Here is a 27,053-nt window from a genome sequence, read left to right on the forward strand (position 1 = left end):
AGAGAACAAGAAATTAACTTTGTGAGAGCCAGGAGGGTACAGGTTTAATTTCTCTTGAATCAGCAGAACAACACTAATCCTGGATAATAATGTGTCACAGTCTTGAGGAAGAGAAAATTCAGCTCTGGTGTTGAGCCTGCCCCAGCTCACTTGGCTATCCCATACTGACTATCCAACATCCCTGAGTTCCTCAGGGAAAAACAAACCAGAATAAAGTGGTTTTCCTTCTGGGAGTCTACTCCCTTCTGCTGGGGATGGGAAATGATTTAAGCAGCGTTTCCTTGGTGCTGCACAAGTGATGTGGAGCAGGTGCACTGAACGTGGCTCCTCTTCCCTCAGGTCCTGTGGTCCATCCTGGCCAGGGCTCCAGCAGGAAAGGATTTCATTTCAGCCAGATCCACTTGTCCCCAACGTCAGCGTTGTAGCCTGGCTTGTACTTGCGCCCAGGGAGCTAAAGAAAGCAGAAAGCTCAGTCAGAACTCTGGTCACTCCCCTCAAAGTTCTGAAGTGCCTCGTGGGATCTACAGAACATGAAATACTCTTTTTACACTGTAATGATAAAACTTAGAGAAAAATCAGGCTCTCAGAAAAGACTGAGCTGTGCAGCTGAAGGAAGGACTGCAAAAACCACTATACAAAAACCATTACATGTGTATGAAAATGAGGCCAATGATCTCAGCATCACATTCCACCTGGATTCATCCAGCTCCTCCCAGCCCGAGTGAGACGGCTCCCCTAACTGCATCATGGAGGAGAGGAACTGAATGCCATTCCAAAATAGGCACACACATTATTAAAGATATGAAATACTTCATGCATGAGATACTGAGTTAATTACCATGTTAAATTAAACTGTTCAAATGAAGCTGCAGATTTAGCCTTCAAGAGCTGAACTTATCTTCATTAAAGCAAAAACAGTATCTGCCTGCCTTCATTAGCAAAGTCAGGAACCACTTTTTGATGGAAAAACCCAAAGATTTTTGAAGCCTGTACCCAAATTTCAAGGACCCTGGGACCTAAGCAGCAGCCTGTGAGTCTCAGTACTGAAGCAGTGCCCTTTGGAAGGTACTGACCATGACCTGGAATGACAGAGATGGTGAGATCCTGGTTCCAAAAGCAGAATGCACCTCCAGAACATCCATTCCTACCTCCAGGAGCCAAAAAGAAATGGAACAGAACACCTCCAAGCTCCAATACTGGACCAGAGAAGCAAAGCACCAGAAAAAAAAGCCAATGAGTTTGGTGAGAAAGGCTGAAGCCAGCAAAGATGCTGTAATAAAACTCTTCCTTTAAAAATAAGCTATCTGCTGGCAGCCTCTCCAAATAATTAAGCACAGATCATCTGCTCTGTCTCCAAACAAACACTGGTTTCACACAAGACCCCAGACTTGTCCTGAGGATTTTTCCTTTCCAAAAAAACATGTAAGAGGATCCTGTTGGGGAGAGCTGCCCCTGCAGAGAGAAGCAAGATGCAGTCGTGATAAAATCTGTACTCAGGCCACAAAAATGAACTATTTAATAAAAGATGAAGCCTGTTGTTTTGAGGAAGGAGAACTGTGTTTATATTCACTTGAATGTCAAAAAACAAGACACTTCTTTCCCTAAAAATCAAGCTGACAGAAGATCTGACCTCCTCCACAAGACACTCCCCACCCTGCCTTTCACAAACCATTTGTGAGCAGTTTTGCTGAGGTTTTTCAATTAATGTCTTGTCTAAACATCTGCAGAAATCACACAGTCCGTTGAGAGTTCCCCCCACTGAGCAAAGAGGAGATGGGAGATGAAAATAAATTATTACTACCTCTGCCCCACGGATTTCCAGCAGTGAGCCAGGGAGGACATGAGACCTCCTGTGACTAGCCTGTGACACAAAAACAGCTCTCCCTGGTCCACTCTGGGCAGCACATAATTGGCCCTTTGATTCTTGAAGAGATTCCCAGATAAGCAGATTATTAAAGCAACAGGAGATCTCTGGGAAAATACAGCAGTTTACAGTTTTGTTTCTGGATACATCTGCCCTCTTTAAAAAGCTACAGTATCAACCCCAACAGAATTCAAATTCATTGTCCATAACAAATTCCCTGTGTGCCTTTGGTTAAAGACATGCAAGACATCAAAGCAAGTGTTACAAGTATCCATCCATAACTCCTTCATTCACAGTGGGCCTTGGCAAAGGCAGGAGAGTTTGGGGATTTGTGACAGCTAAGCTTTCAAAACAGCCAAAAAGAAGGAAAAAAAAAAAAAAGAAAAAAAGGGAAGAGGGAAGTAGAGTAAACAATTCCCATATTACCTTGGAAGCCAGAGGATGGGATTTGCTGCTCTGTGCACAAGTGACGCAGGCCACTTTGCCAAACTCTGCTCTTTAAATCCCACATTTTCCAGCTGTGACTGCAATAAAGGAGCTGCACGGTTGGAACAGGGCAGGATTCTGCAGAGAGGAGTGGTAGGAGCACCAGGGAAGATGTGGGGACACAGGGCAAGGAGTAAGATGTGCTGGTTCTGGGTAGGCTGGTGTTCCAAACTGCACCCGGCTGAAATTCCCAGGCTGCTCTTGGCCAGGACAAGGGCAGGGATGGAAATCAGGGAGCAGCCCTGAGGCTGCTGGGTTTGTCTAGGCTGGGCAGCCTGGCTGCAAGAGATGATGGAAAGGAGATAGGAAAAAGCTCTGTGGACTTGCCAGCAGCTGAGACAACAGACAGGGACTGAATATTCCCCTTCTCTTGCAGTACAAGTTCCCTGGAAGTGTCCCAGGCCAGGTTGGAGCACCCTGGGATGGTGGTGGAAGGTGTCCCTGTCCATGGCAGGGGAGCTGAGATTTAAGGTCCCTTCCAACCCAACCCATTCCACAGTTTTATGATCACAGAGGTCCCACCTGGCAGCCCCAAGAGCTCCCCCACATCCCTGCAGCAGGAAGCAAGGCTGAGCTCCTGCCAGGTCACCAAGGAACAGATTTTTCCACTCCATGGAAACTTGAGTGAGAATGAAGCCTTGGCCTGCTGCATTACACTCCACAGAGCCCAAAAGCTGGCAGTGAGGATTGTTTCCAGAGGGATGGGATAAAATCCACCACACAGAGCGCAGAACTCCTGAAATGAGCTGAACCCAAAGGTAGAGCCAGCTCAAAGGCATCAAACTGCTCAACTTTAAAAGAGCATTAGGAAAAGAGATGAAAACAAGACCATCTCATCAGTTAAATTAAGAACCTGCCACAGAAGTGCCTGTCAAAACTATAAACATGATGAAAAGCCCTATAAAGCAGCAGAGGCTGTGGAAGAGCAACAAGCAGCTCCAGCCAGCTGCTTGCTCCAGATCATTCCACATCAGGCACGTGCAGGTAGAGCTCTGGAGAGCTCTAACCACCTGCAAAGGTTGTTGAGGAGCCTGCCTTGTTTTCCGGCCTTTGGGGAACAAACAGAATTACCATTATTGCCTTCTATTCCTGCACTGCTCTGTGCTGATGGCTGGGCTCCACAGCTCCAGGAGCTCTATAAATAGCCTGCTTGGAGCAGCACTGACCAAAGAGCACTTAAAAGCAGAGTCATTGCTCTGGGAGCCCGGGCTCATTCATCAATATCCCGAGGCTGTTTAGAACAGCCACAATAACAGCCCCTGCCATCACTGCTGGGAGCAGATGACTGCTTCCTACAGGAGAAATCCTCTCTTCCAAAGGGCTGACAGTGTTGTAGGCACACAGCTAAAATCTGAGAGAATCTAGGAACATGGAGCTGCAGATATTGGCTGGATTCTGGGAGGGTTTGGTTCCTGACCACTTCTTATTATTCCTCCTTTGGATCCTCTCTGCAGCTACACAAAAGGAGGCTGTAGCCAGGTGGGGTCAAGTCTCTCCTCGCAAGTGACAAGAGGAAACAGCCTCAAAATGCATCAGGGGACCTTGAAATAGGGTATTAGAGAAAAAATTCTTCATGGAAAGGGCTGTCAGCCTTGGCACAGGCTGCCCAGGAGTCCCCATCCCTAGAGGGATTTAAAAGCCATGCGGATGTGGCACCTGGGGACATGGGGTAGTGGTGGCCTTGGCACTGCTGGCTTTAAGCTGGACCCAATGATCTTCTCCAACACCACTGATCCTGAGCTCCAGAGCAGCAGTTAAAGCAAGGAAGGGGAACAATTTCCCCTCCAAACACACATCTGAGGTGTGCACGGCTTGGTTCCCAAGGGCCTGGCGCAGATGTTTGTTACAGCCTCACTCCTGCCATCCCTCACTCAAATAAAACCTTCAATCCTGTTAACATCCATCGTAGCCCAAAAAAACAAGAGCACCCAAAAGTTTTGCTGAATTGAGGCTAAAACAATTCCAGTTTGCTGGAACTGTTCAATGACTGCTGTTCTGCCCTTCATTCATTCACTAAAAAAACAGACAATAAAAATGCTTTGGAAAGAGAAGTGCCCATAAGAGGATCAGTTATCCACTAGAGAGTGCAGGGAAAAGCCAAGGAACTAATCCAAGCCACACAGCACAGTTAAACACCTCAAAATGACTCTACTTCACAGTGCAAGATCCACGGAGATGCTACCCCTCTATTAAATTATATTCCAATTAATTTTAATTTAATAGAGATCTACCCTGGGGATCCCATCTCTCCACAGGTATGGGGTTGAGAGGAGTTTGGGAAAGGGGGATGTGCTCCCACATAAAAAAGTGTTTCCTTTCACAGGAACAGACTATCAAGTTGAAAATTGATTACTTTAATGCCAGATGAGATTTGACCGTCTTTTTGATTCACAGAGGCACCCAGTGCCTGGGACAGCAGGGGCCATCACCTAAAATAAAACAGACACAACCACCAAACCCAAGATTTGAGACAGTTACAAGGTCTGTCAGGCCCCTTTCCTACTGTTTCTGGGATAGATATCCCTGCCAACTGTCCATGATACTTTTCAGGGCAAGCAGGATGGAAAAGCTGCCTGTTCCTAAACAGGGGATGCTCTCACACTCTCCCCATATGGACAGGATTGGTGAGAGCAGAGGAGAAGTGGGAAGCTGGGAAAAGGAGCAGATCCCGGTATCCTTGAGCAACAGCTCTCTCATTCCCAGGTTTTTGTTATCCTTCAGGTTCTTTTGGTCTTACTGATACCTAGCTAGACAACATTTTGGTACTTTAGAAAGGGCTAAAAATATTTCTGCAGAGATAAAGCAAAAAAAAAAAAAAAAAAAAAAAAAAAAACCTTAAATGAAGCCTCTTCCAATTTATTGTGTGTCTGTTTTCATTCCTTCCTGGATTCAAGAGCAGATTAGGGCTGGGCATTACAGTTGTCAAACACCTCCTTTAAAACAGAACTAGGAAAGGAGATCTTGATCCTAAAAAGAATGAAAGCTTCATCAAGCCAAGAAAAAAATGGCAGGAGAGAGAAAACAGAAGGTTCTATCAAAGGCAGCAGCTATGGCAACAATCGCAAACATGGAGAAGGAAAGATATCCTAAGCTCCCTGGTCCTAGCAAAGGCAAGAGTTGATCCTGCTGTTGATCCAGACCCTGGCTTTCTGAGAGCTCAAGTATTCCCTTTGTAGCTCTTTCAGGAGATTTTTTATGTGACGAGGTCCCTGCACTCTGAGCAGAGATGGGGAGCCAAGGGCCCTGCTAACCCTGTGCCTGCCAGCAGCCACCTTCAGTCCCACAGCTGCCAAAAAGGGCCAGAGCAGCTCTTGGGCCCCTCAAACCTGGAGAGCCTTCCCTGGAGCTCTCCCTTTGGGGCTGGCTGTGGTTTCCCATTGCAAACACAAGCTCTTCCAGCACTCTCAGTGCTGGGTTGTGGGACAGAGCTGACTCATGCTGCAGGGTCACCCTCCACCACTCAAAGCTACTGCCCTGCAACCACCTCCAACCTGGAGGCATGGCAAACACTGGAGGATTTTCCCTCCTAAGGCTGCATGCTCATGGAAAAGAATGATGAAAAGCCTGGGAAAAGAGTGTGGGATTCCCCTCCCCTCCATCCTGGCTCCCTCTTCTCTGCTTGCTGCTACACAGGACTGCAGAGCCCTGCCAGCCACACATTCCCAAGTCCCGGGGCAGGAGGGAGGAGGATGAGGAGCAGGGCACAAAGATGAAGTTAGGCAAGGCAGCTGAGCTGTGCAGCTGCTGTGGAAGGAGCTGGATTGCACCTCACAGCAGCAGCCAGGACTTCGATCTGCTCGAGCTTTCCTTGCCTCATGTTCAGCATCCCTTTATTCCAAAAGCAGTCTTCCACCAAGGAAAACAGGGAGGGAATTTAAATGAGAGCCTTGTCTTACCTTTCCGTGGCATAGGACAAGGAGGAATCCTCTCACACTGCCAGAGGACAGGGTTAGATAGGATATTGGGAAGAAATCCTCCCCTGTGAGGGTGCTGAGGCCCTGGCACAGGGTGCCCAGAGAAGCTGTGGCTGCCCCTGGATCTCTGGAAGTGTCTAAGGCCAGGCTGGATGGGGCTTGGAGCAATCTGGGATAGTGGAAGGTGTCCCTGCCCATGGCAGGGGGTGGGAATGAGATGAGTTTTGAAGTCCCTTTCAACTCAAAGCATTCTGTGATTCTTTGATTCTCCACATTCCAGCAAACAGCTGCACTTTTATGCAGACAGAAAAGCACACGTACGTCAAAGACGCCGTTTTCCCCACTCCAGGAGATGCAGCAGGAGTGTGAAGTACATCAGCACATTATTTAAGTACACTGATTCCATTAAACAGAGCCATTTGTTTTCATCTTCACTGCAAACACATCTGCCTAAGTGCTCCGGCTCTCCAGCTTCACAGGGCGCACACGGAGTTTGGAGCATTATCCCTGGGGATTGTGTGCACTTGGAAGAAAGGCAGAGAGATACAGCAGTTGTTAAGGGGAAAAAAAGGGTAGTCAAGCCTTTACTAGCCTGACAGTTCCTAAAATAATGTTGCTTCCCTGAAGAATGAATGTGCTTATCTCTGATCTACAGAACCTCACTGAAAGGTTGCTTTTCCCTTGCCAGAAGAGCATCCTTAGAAGTTTCTGAATGCCTGAGCAGAGCTGCTGGACCCTGCCAGAGGACTTCGTGGTATAAGAAGGCTGCAGAAAGCCACCTCCTCACACATGAAAAGAGCCCTTACAGAAGAAATTTAGAGGACATATGAAAAAAAAAAAAAAGTGACTTTTGAGTATTCAGAACTGTATGTGGCCATCTCATTATTTTGTGGAAAAGCACACATACTAAAATCTTGAACTCTGAAAAGTGTTCCTTCCTCCTCCTTCTTCGTTGCTTCTAATGAATATTTTGAACAAAACCCAGCTTCTACCTGGAATTTGTAACTCCCTGAAAACCACCATTATTAGGCAGCATGAATTGTGTGCATGGAGCTCTGAAAAGCACAGCACTTTGCTGCCTATTGGAGAGATCAAGTATTTATGAGTAGTTACAGGGAGAAAAAATCCCCTATGCAAATCATTGTATTTATGTGGTAAACATCATTACACCAACTTTAAAAGCAGGCATTTCCCACCAGGAAAAGTTAAACTTCTGTAATTATCCCATAATTAAGCCTTTACTTACAAGTCAGCCTAAACTTTTACTTACAAGTGAGCCTAGACCCTTTATCTTCAAATGCCAAAGTGGCAGCACAGCCGTGACTATCCCTGCACAGCCATGGGCAAGGCAGGGGCCTGTGATTCCCTCTTTACAGACCCAACAACCTGCCAGCCCAAATCTGTGTGTCTGGAAGCTCATCTGCTCTCTGTGCCTGGGCTGGTTGGCCTCTTGCTCAATTCACCTCTGCACAGGAGCCTTGCCTGAGAAAAAAAAATTCAGCCCTTCATTTGCTAAACAAAGTTGGAAGGTAAAAAAAAAAACCCCAGATCTTCAAAGTTTCAGCACAAAGAATGCAATCCTCAGAACATAAAACAGCAGGTGGGGCAGGCTTTGTGCTTCCCCTTCCAGTAGTTGATGGAAAACAGGAAAACTCAGCATCTTTTGCATTGTGCACCATCCCTGTACACCCCCCGTACCACTATTACAAGTATCCAAGCATTTAGAAGAGAGAAAATGAGTATTAATGCAGCCTAAATTTAACAGAATACTTCCTGAAACAAGCAACTCCTCCTGATTCCAAAGGACATTATCACTTTCCACAGCACTTTCCTGAATCGGGGCCTACAAACAAGGCTGCAGAAGGGAGATTATATTTTGGCAATGTGGTTTTTTTTTTTTGCTCAGCTTCAGCTCTTCAGCTGTCAACTAACTGGCACGGAGCAGAGCCATCCAAGAGCACAGCTTTCCTTCCCAGGTACCCATATTCCCACTCCTAAGCATCCCTTTGCTACATCTGCAAGGCACGTCACAAATTCCTCCTGGCAGCCAGTTACTGGATGAGCCAGGACATTCTCAGTTTCCTGCCAGCACGGAGAGGCATGTGCTGCTGTACAGCCAGAGGAAAAAAGGCTTTCAGAAGTCTCACCCCAGGCTCTCAGCAAACAGCACCGAGGTCACATCTAGCTGTGTGTCAGGCAGCCTCAGTAATTCCCAGCTCTACGGCAAAGGGACATCTCAGCCCAAAAAAAGCCCTCTCATCTCGGGGAAGAAAGGCACAGGCAGTGCAGATGGATGCTGTGTGCTAGAGACAAGTCATGCAGCAGATCCTGCTCAAATCTGTGCTGCACAGCACAGGCGGCTCTTGGAGGGAAGGGCTCCAAAAATCCTGAGCCCGAGCTTGAAGTTTTGGATTTAAGAATGTGACAGCAAGGCGGAGGAAATTCTGAGAGCAATTTCTCAGCTGGACCAGGGAGTTTTCAAATCCATTAGATAACCTCAGATGCTTTCTGCTACTTTAACCTTTAGCTTTAGCCCCTTTTACAAGCTACAAAGGTCACATCTCAAATGAGGCAGAACAGTGTGAACCCAGGAGCCTCTCTACTACACAGCCAGCTGAGGAGGATCAAATTATTGGAATATTCTGTCTATTCCAGAAGAAAACATAGGTGGATCAGTTTCCAAACAAGTCCATAAATCTGTAGCTTACATTTTAATCTCAGTAAGAGGCTGTATACTACCCGGAAAAGAAAAATTATAGGGTTTGGATTATGCAAATCATGACTTCTAACAATTTATATTATATATTCCTCCCTTTGTCTTCAGGATTGCTTGGAAAATAATAAGATGCAGCAGCAGAGAAGATTTCAACCCAACTGGAAAAGAGGCTCACCTGTAATTCTGGCCACTCGGCATAAATTATCATCAGTTCCAAAACTTCTCCAATGAGCTTTTCCAATACCTGAGCCTTAGGCAAGCCCTGTGTGGGGGGAGAGGACCCCATGCCAGGGAACCACTGAGCAGCACAAGGGCAGAGCTCTGGGGGGATTGGAAGCTGCTGTCTCCAGAAGCAGCAAGGCAGGAGCTAATTAAAACCCTGTGTGGGAGCCTGCATGAGGTGTATGAGAGCACTGGGCACAACAGGCTTTGGATGTGTGCCCACGTGCAGAAACACTCTATTTAAAGCAACAGCACTTTAGGGAAGTGAGGCAGCATTCATTCCTCCTCTAAAAAAACACCCCCTCCCTCAGCATTTGATAAGGAGTCGCCATGGGTTTCCAATTTTCTTGTTTGACTTAAGGGACTCTTAGATTTCAGAGGTCACAGACTCATCAGGGCACAAGAAACAGAAACAAATGCAAACCATTTATCCTTTAGTCCACATCTAAAGACTGTAAAAAAAAAATCAGCTTATGAAACAAACCATTTGCTTCATTACTCCCCTTGGGGGGGAAGCTAGACTTCAAAAAAGGTGGGGATTTGGGCAAAATGCACAAGTTCCCGGTAGCGATGGGCAGGAGGGTGGCAGGCAGGGCGTCCCCAGCGGTGAGGAGCACCCTAAGCTGCGTCCCCTGGCTGTGTCCCCAGCAGAGAGGAGTCCCCTGGCCACGTCCCCAGCCATCCCCAGCAGAGAGGAGCCCCCTGGCCGTGTCCCCAGCAGCACTCACCGCCCGGTACTCGTAATAGATCTTGTCATACTCAGTGCCGCCGATGGTGATCTCGGGGATGAAGCGCGGGATGGACACGGAATCCAGCACTCCAGCCTTGTCCTGCACACTGAGGGGAAAAGGAGCACTTAGTTCACACCCTGACCCAGCAACAGCCACGTATTGTACCTGGAGAAGCTGTGGCTGCCCCATCACTGGAAATATTCCAAGCCAAGCTGGATGGAGGTGGGATGGAGCAACCTGATCCAGTGGAAGGTGTCCCTGCCCATGGCAGGGGGTGGACTGCCAGGGCTTTAAGGACCCTGCCAACCCAAACCATTCTAAGATGCATTATCATCATTCTATGGTTAAAGAGCTACTCTTCTGTTAAATAAAGCTTCCAAAGATTTGGGCTGTTTTCCAAACATTTATCCTTCTCCTTACAAATCTGTGATGTATTGCCCCTCATCCTTGCCTCCAGTTTGCTCCTGCTCCAACTTCCTGCTTCTCCATTTCCCCTCCCAGGTTCATCCTCCTTGGAGATGCTGCATCATTCCTCCATGAATCCCCTCTGGCTTCTTTGCTTTCTATAAAAGCAGTGTAAAAACCAATGTTTTTTTACTGAATGCCACACACTACCTTGCTAAATTCCCGTCCTAAATGGACCAGTACTGAGACAGTGAGAGGGTCTGGAAGGAGACAGTGCCTCCACCATCCTGCCTTGGAATACCTGGAGGAAGCTGCAGCAGCTCCATTGATGGATCTCAAAATCCACCACTCTACACAGCACCAGCACTTCAGATATCCCAAATTTAAAATGCCTGAGAAACTGCTAGAAAGCCTCCTGCTGCCTGTGGTTATCCACGGGCCAACAGTGCCACCTGCACGTGGCTGGCAAAAACACATCTCTTTCCAGTCAGCACTGACCAAACCCTAAATCCAACACCAGAAACTCTGCAAAATGGGTTATTTTCAGAGAATTACATTTCTCAGCAAATACTGACATGCACATCAAGCCCATGCCCTGAGCAAAGCAAAGTTTATCATCTTCGAGCAATTATTTTTACCCCCAAATCATAAATTTTGGGACCTTTCCTCCCAGCAGTGAAGAGTTCCAACAATGTTTGGTAACATACCCTGATATTCACTCTGTAAACTATCCCACTACAGACAGATTTGTAAGGAAATACAATAATCCAGTCGAAGTTCAGATGGAAGAAGGTGAGGATAAACGCCCTTTTCCAAGATCAGGATCAACACCAAAGACACTTCCTATAAACTACGACAATATTAAACTTCAACAATATTAAATGTGTATTTCACATGCTGGAAGGCACAAAGGGGAGTCCAGGTAGATATAAAGCATAACATCTCACACAGAAATAAGGTTTTGTGGTCATCCACTCTGCAGTGAATCCACTCCTTACCGAATCTCAGCCAAGTGGCCATTTGGAAAGGACAATTCCCAGGCACAATTAAATTCAAGGGCCAAATGACAAACTTGCTGCTCCCAAAACTTCTTTGCACAAGAAAATAATGAAAGCTACTGATGGCTTCTCCATGTTCTCTGCACCTTCAGAAATAATTTGGAATACTAAGCAAAAGCACACCCAAAAACACCTGCCACAACAACGTCTAACCACGAAACCACAGTCACTTGCCAGGACTAATTCCCTGCTCAGCAGGAAGCACTTACAGACACCTTTTATGTTTCTTTTGTTTTATTTCTCTCCCCCGGCAGAAATAATCATTATTTGTTCTTTTCTGACCCTTTACCAGACTTTCCTGAAGGAGCTCTCAGCATGCAGCACCTTGCCAAAGGTGCAAGGTGGGGTAAGGGAAGGAAACTGGTTAGAAAAAAATAAATAAACCAGGCAACCCAACAAAAACCACCTGAGTTTGCATAGCCTGGGCTTGATTTCTCAACACCTGATGTTTGCACTGTCACAAAAACTCAAGTGACAAGAGACACCTAGAAGCATTCACTGGCCTAAAAGCCAACATCACAAAACCATTCCAGATAAGTTCTGTGTTGATAGAGGAAATTAATATTCCTCCTTCTGCCAAAGGGACTCCAATTCCCTCATTTAGCCAGGCAGAACAGATATGGCATGGCCAAGGTGAGGCACAGCCACTCCCTTGGTAAGCAAACACTCAACATCAACACCAAGAACAACAAAAAATTTCCACAAAAAAGCAGGTCTGCAAGAAAAGGGGAGAAGGTGCAACAACAGCTCTTTAAATCTAGGAATGCCACTGCAAAGAAGAAATCACAAAATAAGTGTTTCAACTGCAGCAAAAAGATGGGGTGGATAGGGCTTGGAGCAGCCTGGGATAGTGGAAGGTGTCCCTGCCCATGGCAAGGGGAGGGATGAGATGGGCTTTAAGGTCCCTTTCAACCCAAACCATTCTGGGACTCTATGATTTTATGGTGAAGAGAGAACCAAGGTGCTAAAGAAAATAGCTTCAAGTACCAGAAGTTTTACAGTTAATAGTTCATGAGACTTTTGGAGTCTCCATGAGAGAAGTTTCAAAGCCAGGTCCAACACACCTCTTGCCAGCCCCTCTAGCCCTGCTGTTTGCAATCAGACATTTAAACAGGGACACTTCTTCCCTTTGCTAGGCAAAGCCACACTGGGAAGCAGAGCTACAGGCTCTCTGTCCCTCACTGCCAGGTTCTGAAGGAGCTGCAGGGACAGATCAGATTGAGCTGGGCAGTTGTCTGAGGCAACAAGCACAGCAAGTGATAAATAACACAGGCAAGGCCACCCAGCCTGCAGCTCCTCCTCCCAAACCCATTTATTTTGCATACGTGTAAACAGACAAATGTCACTGGGAAGGGCCCAGATAAAAACAAGCCTGAGACAGTGCAGTGGCAGCAGAGGAGCTCCCTGAGACATTTAAAAAGCCAGAATGGTTTCTGTTGGACTAGACAGCTGGAGAGGAAGGGAAGATGTGAAGAACACCCTCTGGAAGACACCTCCAGCTTCCAAGCCACAAATACAGCCCTTTTTAACCTTTTACCAAGACCCCACAACCACGCTGCCAGGGCAAGGGAGAGCACTAAAGGGGAGGCAGGCAGATAAGAGATCATTGTGCAACTGATTGCCCATGGGTTGGGCTCACCAGCTTGGTTAGCTGCATTCACCACTCAGAGGCCCTGCTGGGGTTTCCATGCATTAGAGCCTATACACGTGCAATACCAAGTTCTCCTCAGCCCTGCTCACCCATCCCGGTCCCCCAGACACACTGGTACAGGCTGAGGGGGGAAGAGAACAGCAGGGCTGACAGCCCCACGAGCTGGGAGGTCAGCAAAGGAAGCAACTGCAGATGGAAAACGAAGCAGGGCAGAACTTGGATCAGACATCAGGGGAAAGTTCCTCATTGGAAGGGTGGTCAGGCATTGGAACAGGCAGCAGTGGAATCAGCGTCCTTGGAAGTGTTCCAGAGCCATGTGGGTGTGGCACTTGGGGACATGGGCTCTCGTGCTGGGAGAATGGTGAACTCCATGATCTCAGAGGGCTTTTCCAACCTAAACGATCCTAAATGGCTGTTGGAGGCTGCCAGGAACACCCAGGAGAGGGCAGCCTGTGCCCGCACCCGGACCCTGCAGGAAAACCACTGTCCAAAGGAGCAATTCACACTGGCACGGGACACCTGCCCATCTGTGGGGACCACGGGCTCCCTGCTACCTGGGCATTGGAACAAGGGAGAAAAGCATCACCTTTAGGGGTCATGGACTCACACCTGGGCTGGGCATTGAATCCAGCATGCAATTCCAACACGGCTGACCTGCAGCACGCTCCCTTGCCTTTCTGGGGTTACCCTGGGGAAAGAGCATGTCCAAACACACACTTTTAAAAAAAGTCTCTTCCCAGGCTGCCCAAGACATTGCCCAGGATTCCCTCACTCAGCTGAGCAAAGCACGAGCTCAAGATTGGCACAGGATGTGTTGTCACCCCTTTATCCATGCTCTGACGGCCCCGCACAAAAAAAAGATTCAAAAGCAAACCTCAGGAGCTGGGCTCAATGCTCAATGTAGGGCCCTTCCACGCAGGATATTTTATGATTCTGTGGCTTAAATAAGAAGCTTATTGAATTCTAGGATCTTCAAACAACCCCACGTTTTTGCCAAAAGAATAAATAATTTCTTATTAGCTACAGTGACAAGAGCCTTGTGCAGGAGACTCACCCCCCTCCAAGGTTCAATGAAAAATTGAGTCCTTAAAGCAATTTATTCCCTTCTAAAACTGTGAAATAGAATTTTCATACAGTATCTTAACACACTTCTCTAATTGCAAGGCTTCCTTCAACTTCCTCCAACTCATCACAATTAATAATTTTTTCCTAATACCTGCACTAGTAGTGCAGAGCTACAGGAAAATAAGCAACTTTTTTCCTCTTTCAAAGGAAGTCTGATTATGATCATTTTTTAGGGCCAAAGTCACCAAATGTTATCCTCCAATTACTACACAAAGAAACCTCATCTTTGGCACATAAAATGCACCCAAATCATGACTTGTTCCTCTCAGACACCACCCAGCACTGCTCTTCTGCAATCGATCTTCACTCCTTGATAGAAAAACCATACAATAGGAGCATGATCTCTATTTTTAGGAGGTATTTAAAGTAACAGCAGAGAAAAAGAAAATGCAAGAAATATCACAACTCAGCAAAAAAACGTTTAACTTGCTTCTCTGATGCCTGTCACAAAGACACAAACTTAAGGGCACATACTCAATTTAAAAATCTGTGTTTCTATTAACCTGTGAGATGACCAGGAAATAATGAAAATAATATAACTCTTACATTTTGTTTTAAAAATTTAACTATACTGAAATTTCCACTTGCATATTCAATATGAAGATGAAGTTGCAGCAAAATGGGGAGCCTGTCTCACTTCTGGTATTAACAGCTTTACAAGTGCAGCTATATTCTTTATAAATACCTTTATATTTTATAAAAACAAATTAAACATTATGCATTTGCAAAGAATTATTAAAATCAAATTAAATTCTATTCCAACAAGTTATTTTCCAGTGCCTGAGTCTGATCTCTTCCCACTGGGCAGACAAGGATCTTTGACAAAAACCACTCTTAAACTTGTCTGGAGCCTCTCGCCTCAACAATCAGCAGCAAAAATGCTACACCACAATCCAGTGCCAAGCAGCAATGTTACAAAATACAACCCCACTCTTAAAAACTCATAGCATCGACCATTTTCCCTGGGATTTGACTGCTCAGTGGCTGGATGACATGACACTTACTAAAGTCTCAAATGATGGAAAGAAACATCATCTTGCTCCACCCATGGCCCCTTGTCAAACTTCAGGTACTCGATGTCTTCAATTACCTGGAATCAGAAAAGAAAGCTCACCAAGGGGTCCTTCGGTCCAAAAATCAAGGAAATAATCAAAACAGGTTATCAAACAAATGAGAAAGGCTTCACTGCTAAAGCTGTAGTAACAAGGCAAATGCCTAGAGATAACATGATCATCTCCCAGTTCTACTTCTGGAGGCTGTGGCCCTGCCTGGAGCACTGGGCACACACGTGGGGGATCTCCTAGCATCCTGTGCTTTCAGCTTTGGATGGCAGGGCATGAGCTAGCTGAGAGGGGCATTGTTGCCAAATTCTTACCAGATCCAAGACATTCTTCCTTAACCTGCAACTGGGGCTGAAAAGCCAAGAAGGTACAACCTCACCCCCTGAGGGAGAATGAGGAGGAAAGAGAGGTAAGTCAAATTTAACTCCTTTTTGTTCCAAAAATAGAGTTTAGTCGGTTTTATTCCCAGAGAGGCTCAGTAACGCATTCTCTGAGACAGGCAGGGGAGCAGGCATGGCAATGCCTCAGTGCTGTGTGGTTCACAGCACAGAAACAAAGGCACATTTCAGGCTGGAAAGCTCAGGCCTGCAGGAGCTGCAGCCGTGAGTCCAAGGGCTTAGGATTTCACCAGCCACCAGGACCCACCCATGCATGAAAGGAAAAGTAACACTCACAGCTCAGAGCCCTTCAAATAAGCAATGCCAGCTCAGCAAATCATTCCTTCAGCATCCCCAAACTTATCAATCCCTGGTTTGAGCTTCACTTACAGCCTGGCTCCACTAGAAAACAGATCTTTGCTGCTCCAGGAGGTAATTGCTTATCACACCTGGCTGCCTGGAGCTGAGGGAAACCTCAGCCCTAGTGTCAGGAAGATGCACTTCAGGTGCCTGATGAGATGGAGACAGCACCTTGGAGCAACCTGGGAAGGAGTGGATTGTTACAGCTCCAAACTTCCCTTTCTAGAGACCTTTTCCATGGGGAAAGGACAAAGCTGAGGTCATGACCAAATTCCTCACGGCGCATTGTCAACCCATTGTCAGGCGAGCACATGTCAGCAATGAAGTGACAGAACGATAAACAGAAAATCCTTGAATTCTTTACGTTAAATGCACTGTAATTATTCCCTGCAAACACTAAATCCCAGCTATTACCACTAAAAAAATGATAACCAAGTGCTATTACAAAGTAGCTTCAACTATAAAGATCCACTCTTATCAGAATTTTCATGGTAAGAAATAATTACTTGGACAGGAGTGAATAAACACTTTTGAGGCACAAACTGCTGCAACATAACTCCAAGATACGAGGACAAGAGGTGTAAGTTAAGTTAGTTCAAACAGCCATAATTTCTTTGAATTATTTAATTGACAAGCTGAACAAAGGCAATTCCTTCTCCACTCCACAGCAAACCTTTGGAAACTCTGAAGCTGGTAGCAGCAATAATTAGAGTTGCTACAATGGGCTCACAATATGCCTCAGGGGGAAAGGACTCTGTATTCAAATTAGTTTTGCTCACTGTTATCATCACATCAGAAGATCTCTCTCCCAGCAGCTCCTTAACAATGGCATCCGTTTCCCAACCAGGACAGAAGAACAACTTCTCAATTTATAAGGAATGCCCTGGCACCCCCCCCAGGAATTATCAGCAAATATCCAAGGCTTTAAAAGAAATCAAACATACAGCTAACTTCGTATTCCCAGTTTTACCCTCAAGCTAAACAAGTGTGAAACATCCTAATGAAGCTTATTTCAGCACTCATTACCCCTTCATCCACCACAACCAAAGTTAATTACAACAGGAAACCCCAACTGACCTCTTTAGGACACTTAAAAAATCGTTTCCAAGCTGTGTATGTGTGCTCTGAGCAAACCAAAAGTTATTAAACTATTAAAAAAATTCAGCTCCCAAACCCCTAAGCAAACAGATTTGAGTGGGCTTATGAACACTTCTCTCTGTCAAGAGGATACACCTGTGTAAACACACACCTTAGAAGCCAAAATTAAACATGATGCATTTGCAAAAAATTATTAAAATCAAATTAAATTCTATTCCAACAAGTTATTTTCCAGTGTCTGAGTCTGAAGCCAAAGCCCTCCTGCCAACCCTTATTTCCAAATTTCTTCTGTGTCACCCCAAAGGGAAACTGAATCTGAACAGAAAAAGGGGAAAAAAACAACAGAATTCTTCAAAGTATCAGAATCTACCACCAACACCCGACAATGACAATGACAACATCATGGGCTGGATAATCTTACAGGGTCTTTTCCAACCTTAATCATTCTGTGGCATTATACTTCCAAATAATAATCCTTCCCCTAGTCCAGATTTGTCCAAGCAAATTAAGAACTCCACTGGTGCATCTGATGACCCTATTTAGAGCAATGACAAGACTGCTGAGCTCAGGAGAGTAGCTCCTTGAACAATAAGAGCTTTAGACTGATTTTAAACCCTGATTTAAAGGATTAAAATCAAATCTCTAGCAATGGGGTTTACTACAAAAAAAAATCTCAGGAGGAAACAACCTGCTTTATTCTGACCACTTGGAGATGTGTCCAGAGAGAAGGACAAAAGGGAAAAAACAGGCATTTAACCCCCATCCCAACCTTCCTTTAATTCACCAAGTACCCATCTTGAAACACCACAGCCCTCAACTCCTATCCTTGCTTCTATGTTGTTATCCAGAAAAAACCAATTAATTGCTCTAGATTCTCTATATTCACATCACAACCTCAGCTTTTTTTGTTCATTTCAGCCTGATTTTTTGTGCATTTTTTTCTGTTTATTATCTGCTGTCACACTGAAGCCACCAGCCCTCTTTAGGGGTATAAACCCACACTGTCCCACAGGTCTGCTGGTTATTAATGATAACCTTTATTATCAAGTGCAGGAACACCCGAAAATCCATCCACAACAGCAGAGGACCCAGAATGTGGCACAAAACCCTGTTCTTATCAAGGGAACCAAAAGGCCTAGAGACCAGCAGCAGTGCACCTATGGGGGAAAGTGGAGTGTTAATTTTAGGATCAGGGAAGTCCTTATCAATATTTTCTGCTTCACACACTCATATAACCAGAATGTTGAAGGACACCTCAGGCAAAAATGTAATTTTAGTCTGGTTAAGGGGCAGTTAAATATTAAAATGCATGTTCTGAATATGCTAATAAGCTTAATGAGGTACAGGCTACCACGCATATGTATACATTACTCAGCTCTCTGCCAAAATCCCACGGCACCTAACATAGGAGGAGAGGGAGTTTGGGCTGTGCAAAAGTAGGGTAAAAATTTTACCTCATTAGGACGAAGACCCAAAAAGCCCTTGGAGACAGTCCATGTGCAAGTCTCCTCTCCCTCCTCCCAAGTGGGGATGCTTCCTTGGCAAGCTTCCATGTAGGATTGTTATTATCCAGTTAACATCATGTTACTGTTATTAACAGACATCTACCCCTAGAACTGAAATGGGCCCAAAACCTGGCCAGAGTCTCAAAAACCTTGGTGCTCTTTCCCTCAGGAACAGCAGCTAGAGAGGAAAGTTAATAATGGTCAAGCAAAAGGCTTCTGTTACCCTGCTAATAACCCTCCATGAGGGGGAAAGTTCACTGAACTAAGGGAAATCTTTTAAACTTACTCCCAGAAAAGCAAAACTTACCTTCTCCACATCCTCAGCTGCAGCTGCTGTGTACTGCAGAACTTCACTGCTCTCGCTGCAAAGAACACAGAAATTGAATTCCCCTGATAAAACTGCTCTACCCATCCTCCCCCGCCCCACGCCAAAAGGAACAGAAATTAAGTTAAAAGGCTTTAACACCGAACCAGAATCATTGCAATTTTTTAGACTGCTCCCAGCTATTGCAGTAGAATTCCTGTTGCACCTGTGAGCTGCTTCTTTGCTGCTGGAAAGTTGTTTTCAAAGGGCAAATCGCCTGGATATCTACATAACTTCAGTTGAAAAAAAAATTTAAAAACTACACACGTGAATTTGTTTTCATTTAATTAATGTGGATACTTGCCCCTATTACAACTGCCCAATCTATCTGAAAATAAGTGAAATTTTCAGTCTAACCCAAAACTGTGGTAGATTTTCTTTTTTTCCAAGTGCGTGACTAGCTGTGAGTCATCTCAAGAGAAGAATGCATTCATTTATCACTATTTACTCAGGTTGAGCTAGCTGAATGAATACAAATGCAGGCAGCGTGATCTGTAAGTGTAAAAACATTTTTAAAAGGTAATGTTTCCTGGTTAGAAGATTGGTTTTTTAATCAGCCAGCTGCCTTCAGAGAAAAGGCACTTGCAGAGCAGAGCCACAACAGGAGTTCCTACACAAACCTTTCACACTACTCATGTTCAGCCACATTCAGCAATAGCTGTTTCCAGCTGGAAAACCTGGAAGGCCCTGGAATAGCTGCCCAATGTGGACATTAAATCAAACATCACACAGCAAAGTTTAGGAGCATGGAGAAAAATTCACAGAATCCCAGAATGGTTTGGGTGGGACAGGACCTTAAAGCTCATCCTGTTCCACCTCCTGCCATGGGCAGGGACACCATCCCCCATACCAGGTTGCTCCAAGTCCTGTAGGACCTGGCCTTGGACACTTCCAGGGATGGGGCAGGTACCTGGAGTAAGAGATTCTCCTCAACATCAGCCCAGGGGAGAGGTCAGCCTCCAGCAGAGCCTGACACCAGCAACTGCCTCAACAATGCCCATCAAATCACTTCATCCCATCTCTTGATTTGACTCTGCAGATTATCAGGGCTTCATTAAGAGAAAACAGCTGCTCAGTGACTCTGCAGATTATCAGAGCTTTCCTTAAGAGAAAACAGCTGCTCAGCGGAAGCAGTGTTGGATACAAAAGAGAACATTACCAATCTTAAGGCTCTGCTCTGGGAAAAGAGAGAAATCAAACAGAACCCAAACACTGCTCCAAATCACCAGGCAGTACCTGCCACAGCACCCAGCTCACAAATCCCACTACCAATAAAAACATTAAAGACATTTTTAACAAGTCAACTAGAAAGAATGCATCCATTTTAAAGCAAAAAATCCACTATAAACCACTTTAGGCAGCATCAGGCTGCTCCAGTTAAACAGCACAAGATAACAGGAGTTTTGCCCAGCAACAACCTGCTTTTCAAGGAACAAACAAACAACCTTCAACATGGAAAGCATGCAAGAGTTTGCTTAGCAGTCTGTAACAACTCTTTTTAGCCTGTTTGGACCAGACTTTGGGCATCGCCAGGAGTCAGGGAATCAAACTAGGCAGACTAAGAGGTAACAGCTAGGCATGAACACAGCCCCTGCAGCCCTGCCAGCAAACAAAGAGTTAAGGCAGCTGTGGCTTCTGCATTTACCCAGAGCAGAGCCACCCTGAGGCCCCGAGGTGCACAGAGGATTCACACGCTCCCAGCTCGCCCACGGCCAGGGCACAGAGACGCAGCTCAGCGTGACAGGCTGCTGGGAGCCCATCCCCTGCCAGCACGCCGAGCAGAGGGGGTTTGCCTAACAGGGGCACTGACCATGTACACACAGAGGGCAAGGAGCTGAAAGCACAGCAGGATTCAGGATTCAGCCTGGCTGAACGCCACGAGGTGCACGTGGACCTCGATCTGCTCCAGAGAACAAGCAGCAGCTTGCTCCCCACCCGTGACTGCAGCAGTTTGCCCCCAGGGGGATGACATTCCCAAGGCTTCCCATCCCCTTGCAAGAGCCATGTGCTGCCTGTGGGGACACACAGAGGGGCCACTGACCATCTGTGACACCAACAAGCCCTGCCTGCATGAGTGACAAGCTCAGTATTGAGTTACTCACTTCAGTAGCTGGCAGAGCCACCACACTGATCCACCCGGGGAGATGGAGCAAGCACCAGAGGGACACAGGCAGGCTACAAAACACCTGGGAATCTACTCTGATTTACATCAGCCTCCTGCACACACCAGAACTTTCACAGTTAATTCATCTGATCCCCTTTGAGAGTTTCCCTTCCAGAATTATGAGGGACCGTAATTCTGCTTTTAGATTTTTAGAACAATTTTAATTTTCCTGGAGCTCTTTTGTAAGTACTGGGAGAGCTGGCAAGCTCTGTTTCATCCCAGGTTTACAGGGCACATGTTTCTGCTTCCCAGCTAGAGGGAGCCAGGGGAGCCCAGTGAGAGACGGACACAGGGAATGGCTTCCCACTGCCAGATGGATGAGATATTGGGAATTAGGAATTGTTCCCTGGCAGGGCACTGAGGCCCTGGCACAGGGTGCCCAGAGAAGCTGTGGGCTGTCCCTGGATCCCTGGCAGTGTCCAAGGCCAGGTCCTAGAGGGCTTGGAGCAGCCTGGGACAGTGGAAGGTGTCCCTGCCCATGGCAGGGGTGGTACTGGATGAGCTTTAAGGTCCCTCCAGCCCAAACCATTATGGGATTCTGTGACAACTGAATGGACCTTTTGAGGAGAGAAAAGCCCTAAAGCCTTCCAAAAAGGCCTGAGAAAAGCTTGCATTGCATCACTCTCTCCTCAGGTTGTGCAAACACACGGAGCCACAGCTGTGGCATTCTGCACACCACTCCTGCACCCATTTTCATTGTCCAGCACTGGCATCAGCCTTCTGGGATGGCAGAAGTTAACTACACTCCCACAGTTCTCACGCTGTGAATGCAGCACCCCTCCACGACAGCACAATACTGTACTCTGCAGCACAAGGAGGATTTTTTTCACATGATTTGTTGATACAGGCAGAGATTTTGAGCTTTGCACACATTTTTACTCAAAGACCTAACAGGCAAAATATTTTGCTTTACTAACCTGATTGCTGGTAGGAAGGTCTTCTTGTAAGCATCCTCAATGCTCTGGAGATAGGAAGGAGACACCTTTTTCTCATATGGCTACAAACAAACAGAGAAAGCTGTGGAATTAACGTTCCATCTTTTCCCACCAGCACAGACTCCAAGGTCTGCTCCACCACGTGCCAAGGGCTCACTCTGGGATAAGCAGCCAAACATCCAAGTGAACCACATGCACATCAGTGAAAGTTTCAAGGAATTAAGAGTGTGATTTGGAGTGTTTGGAATTCCTTACATACCATGAAAAAACCTAGAGTAGCCCCCATCTATCCAAGACTGATTCATCCCTGCTAACTACACATTCCAGGGAGCTGTAACAGCCACACAGAAAACAGGAGAAGACTGTCTGAGTCCACCTTTTCCATAAGGAGGCCAAAATTGCACAGATTTCCACAGTTTCAGGCAAGTGCATGGGCAAACAGCCACTCCAAACTCCTGTGAAATTTCATGGCTGTCACCCCTGCTGTTAAGTAGCTTGCCTTCCACACAGTGTACTTTCAATGTCACATTTGCAAATCACCAGGAACTTCTCTGATCTACCGTGTGTTCCCCAAACAAGTCCTACAGAGCTCAGCACTGCCACTGACCCAAAAAATCACAAGCTACAACAGCAATTTCTGTCCACAGGTTTCAAAAATGCCACTGATTTTCATGCTCAGAAGGGCTAAGAACTCACAGGCTCCCCCAATACAATTTCTTAACTGAGGATTTTTTCTAATAAATCAAACCTTTCCTTTAACCTATCAGGTTTTGCAGAGTTAAACTGCATTTCCCACAGCCTTTCAACAAGGCAAGACAAACATCTTTGAATCCTCATAACACATCTGCAAACACAAACGCACATCTATGTATCAAAGAAAGAGGGGAAAAAAAACCCCAAATTACAAATCTTACTTAGATTAGTCATTCCCCAAAAGCACCCTACAGCTTTCCTGAGCCAAGACCAGCTCAGTAATGCAGTCATCCAGCAGTGATTTGCTGGATTTCAGGGAGTTAAGTGAAGCTGCTGATCCCAGGTGACTCACACATGAACCCCAGCAGAGGTGTGAGGAATCAGTCAACTGGGAAGCAGGAGCCAGGGAGCCCAGCTGGGCTCCAGGCACTCAGGAATAAGAAATATATAATCTCTAAGTGCATTGCAAGCAGCACATCACCTGCCCATGGCTCCTGAAGTGGCAGCTACAGAACCAGGTATAAAGATTCACCTGCTCTTAAAACAATTTCTCATTTCACAAATGATGACATATTGATGCAGTCACACAAAGATGATTTTTGCTTTTTTTTTTTTTTTTTTTTTAAGCAAGCATACAAGAATACCCACAGAGTCACCATCACCACACAGATCTCACACCTCAGAGGGCAGGCAGCTCCTCAGATGCAGCATTCAGCAGCAAACCCCACAGGACTCCCACACAAGGTGTGATTGCAACAGACATTAGCAGGCAGCAATCGTGAGAGACAAGTAATAATAAAGGTAAGAGATAAATAGGCAATAATCGGAAATCAAATTACCTTGCCCCTCTCTTGAATCCTCTTCTGGACCTCTGGGACAGGCACATCTACATAAATGACCAAGTGAGGCGGCAGGAACTCAGAAACGCTGATCTCCTTGACCTCATTGTAGTGATCAAGGCCTGTGTAAAACACAAATAAACTGCATTCCCCACGTCTGTATTTGCAGTCCCTTCTTCTGGGCTCACAGAGCAACTTTAGGGTATGCTTTTCCTCAAACAGAATTCAGGAAGTTTAGAGAAAAACTATCTCCAGAGAAATCCCATGCACTGAGATCTAAGACTCTAAACCCAGTTGTATCAAAGAGGGACTTTATTCCTGACTCAGGTTTACAGGAATCTCAGCTTTTCCTCCACCATGTAGAGACAATAAGCAGCAGTAGCTCTAATCAAGGTGTTTGTCCCCTAAGGATTCCAGTACAATCCAAACTGGGATTTTGTTTTACATTGTGGGTTGCTGGGCTTTGCTGCCTCAGCAATGCAGACACAGGTCATTATAATCAGCTCTCAAAGCCATCCAGTAACTTACAGCAGGGGGCAAAAAACAAATACACACCTCCCAAATCCAACAGCAAAAACAGGAGGCAGTCAAGAAAACAGTTACGTCCACCTCAGGAGTAGCCAAAAGAACAGATTTACTAAGAGCAGGCAGCAACAGCTCAGGAGCTCAGTGCCCATAACCCCAAACCAAATCACACTGGTTGGGAGGAACATCCTCAAGTCACCCAGTTTAACCACTCTGCTGAGAACTCAACCCACAGCATTCTAAGCATCTCCAGGGGGGAGATCCCAGGTGATTTGCTCCAGGTTTTGACTCCCTTCACAGGGGAAAAAGGGTTTTTCCTTACAAATGAAACGTTTCACGTTTCAATTCATGCTCTTTATCCTCTGTCCCCTCACTGCCACTGAGACCAGGCTGGCTCCACCCAGCAACACTTGACCACTGAACATTTAAAGGAATCCCTCCTTACAAGCAGGAATGTTTACTTTCTTTTTTAAAGTAAAGTTAGCAACCAGACTTCCTAAAGATTACGGCCAAACAGCTTCCCTCTGCCGGCAGGAACTCACATCTCTTGTGCACATATCCCTGCTTTAACATGGCATCCAGGAACACGAAGTCGCTGTAGGGAGAGCGCTCCAGCACCACGCCTTGACCTGCAAGGGAGAACAGGCTCCGGGTTGGAACAGAAGGAGCTGCAAGGTCCCTTCCAGCCCAAACCACTCCCCGACCCCCAACCTGTGCTGAGCAGGTGCTCCAGGGCGTCGGCGTACTGCAGGACGCGGCTGCCGAAGAGCCAGGACTGCAGGCGGTACGAGTGCCCGTCGGGGGACTTGGGCTCCGTGTAGAACTTCTCCAGGCTGCAGAATCCATTGAACTTCTCAGGCAGCAGCTCCCCATCCCCTGAGAGCCTGTCCTGGTAGTGGATGTCCGCCTCAGGGAAGTACTTCATTCCTGAGAAAGGGAAGGAAGCCACGGCGGGAATGAGCTGGCTCACTGGCAGCAAGCACCTCTTCAGCTGCTGAGCACACAGCCGCTCCTCACCCAGCTCCCAGACAGCCCCAGCGCCTCTGCCCACCACGGCAGAGGGCAGGGAACCCAAACTCCGAGCTCTGCCCCTGCCCAGGGAGAGCTGAGCTGCTCCAAGCACACCCATGTGGAAAACCCAAGCTCTCCAGGAGCACAGCGAGCACACAGGCTCCATCAGAACTGAAGCTCCGCTCACAACCCAAACCCCCATCCCAAACCTCACCAACATCACCCACAGACCCTCCCCTACTCCCTCCAGCATCTCCCAGTCAGGAGCTGCTGCTCTGGTGAGCTTCCTCTGCACGGGAGCCACGATTAAGCTCCGTCTGCTCCCAGGGGAGCAGCCAGAGTGACACGTACCCAGCTTGTCTGCTATCTGCTGGGCCAGCTTGCCCTTCCCAGAAGACAGATTCCCCTCCACTGTGAAGACTTTGCTGTGCTCTGTGAACTTCTTGCTGGTCCTTTCTCCCAACATGTAGGCCAGCCACCCGTACTGCAGGCTCTGCTCAGGGCTGGTGTGGATTCTTGCCTGGAGGAAAACCCACGGGAATCAGCAGATTCGGAGGGATTGTTTGGCTAAAAGCACTGTTTGTTCAGGCACGCACACAGGACACGCTCTTATGCACCTATCACAGGGAATTTTTACTCAGTAACCTCAGCACTATCATCTCAGCAGCTGCAGCAGTGGTTAGGCTGGGAAGTTGTTCATGAAATTAAAGGCTAAGGAGACAGAAAACATGGAAGAACTTTCAGTCTGAAGGCCAGACACACAACACATCCAGAGCTCCCAAGAGAGAATCCACATTAGACTTTTGCTTGTATTTTGTGTGGTTTTGGGCATATAATAACACTAAATTCACTCCAAGGAGAATTACAGCTTCATTTCAATATGGTTTAATCGGCAAAAGCTTGGACTCGGTAACCTTGGATGCCTCTTCCAGCCTTAACTATTCCACGATTTTCGAGAGGAGGCAAGAGGGACCCACCTGGACTATGGGGCTGAAGGCACGGCCTTTCTGAGCCCTGCTCAGAGCCTCCCACAGCCCGCGATAAACACTGCACAAACCTGAGCAGCGCAGCGACCTCGCTAACACAGCGGCGTTCCTTTCTATCTGACACTCCTTTCCTCGCAGCACCACTGCCCACAGCCGAAGCTCACTGCACTCCGCTCTCCGGCATTTGCTCCGCTCTGCCTGGCATTTCGCCGCCTCTCCCAGCTCCCTGCTGGGAACGTCCCTTCCCAGGGAACAGCCCAGCCCCGGGGAGAGGCATCCCCGGCCCCAGGCTGTCTCTGCTCACACACCCGCCGCAGGACAGAGCTGCGGACACAGCCCTACCCGGCCGCCTCCACTCACCCGCAGCAGGACGGAGCCCAGCGCGGCGCTGCCCGGCCCGGAGCTGCCCCGCCGGCCCCGGGCGGCCGCGGCCCGGCCGAGCCGGGACACCCACAAGGACATGGCGCTGCCGGGCGGAGGGCGGCGGCGCGCGGCGATGACGTCGGGCAGCAGAGGCGGCGCACAGCGGTGACGAAGGCGCCGTGAGGCCACGCCCACGGCCGTGCCCCGCGCAAAGGGCCGCGCCCACGGCCCGTGTGGGCTCTGGCGGGAGCGGGGACGGGACAGCGGCGACAGAGGGGACAGCGACAGGCGGGACCGGGAACGGCCCGGCTTGGGGACAGCGGGGACAGCGACAGGCGGGACCGGGAACGGCCTAGCTTGGGGACAGGCGGGACCGGCCGCGGCCCGGCTTGGGGACAGCGGGGACAGCGACAGGCGGGACCGGCCACGGCCCGGCTTGGGGACAGCGGGGACAGAGGGGACAGCGACAGGCGGGACCGGCCACGGCCTAGCTTAGGGACAGCGGGGACAGCGACAGGCGGGACCGGGAACGGCCCGGCTTGGGGACATCGGGGACAGAGAACAGCCTGGCCAAGGAACAGGGCTCAGGCAGCAGGCGGG

The 27,053-nt window shown here is 47.4% G+C and overlaps 1 protein-coding gene across 1 annotated transcript; it reads right to left on the reverse strand.

Annotated features, from left to right (window-relative positions):
• NDUFA10 (NADH:ubiquinone oxidoreductase subunit A10) lies at window positions 1-26,607 on the reverse strand. Its single transcript, XM_038142700.1, has 10 exons — window positions 26,451-26,607; window positions 25,456-25,624; window positions 24,805-25,020; window positions 24,636-24,722; window positions 23,569-23,690; window positions 22,019-22,098; window positions 18,881-18,935; window positions 15,177-15,262; window positions 9,931-10,039; window positions 1-451 (listed from the first exon to the last, which is right to left on the reverse strand). The coding sequence occupies exons 1-10, from the start codon at window positions 26,550-26,552 to the stop codon at window positions 383-385; spliced, it is 1,095 nt and encodes a 364-aa protein (XP_037998628.1). The 5' UTR covers window positions 26,553-26,607; the 3' UTR covers window positions 1-382.
• Window positions 26,608-27,053: the final 446 nt, after the last annotated feature.

Source organism: Motacilla alba, chromosome 7 (genome assembly GCF_015832195.1).
Source record: "Motacilla alba alba isolate MOTALB_02 chromosome 7, Motacilla_alba_V1.0_pri, whole genome shotgun sequence".
Taxonomy (NCBI): Eukaryota; Metazoa; Chordata; class Aves; order Passeriformes; family Motacillidae; genus Motacilla; species Motacilla alba.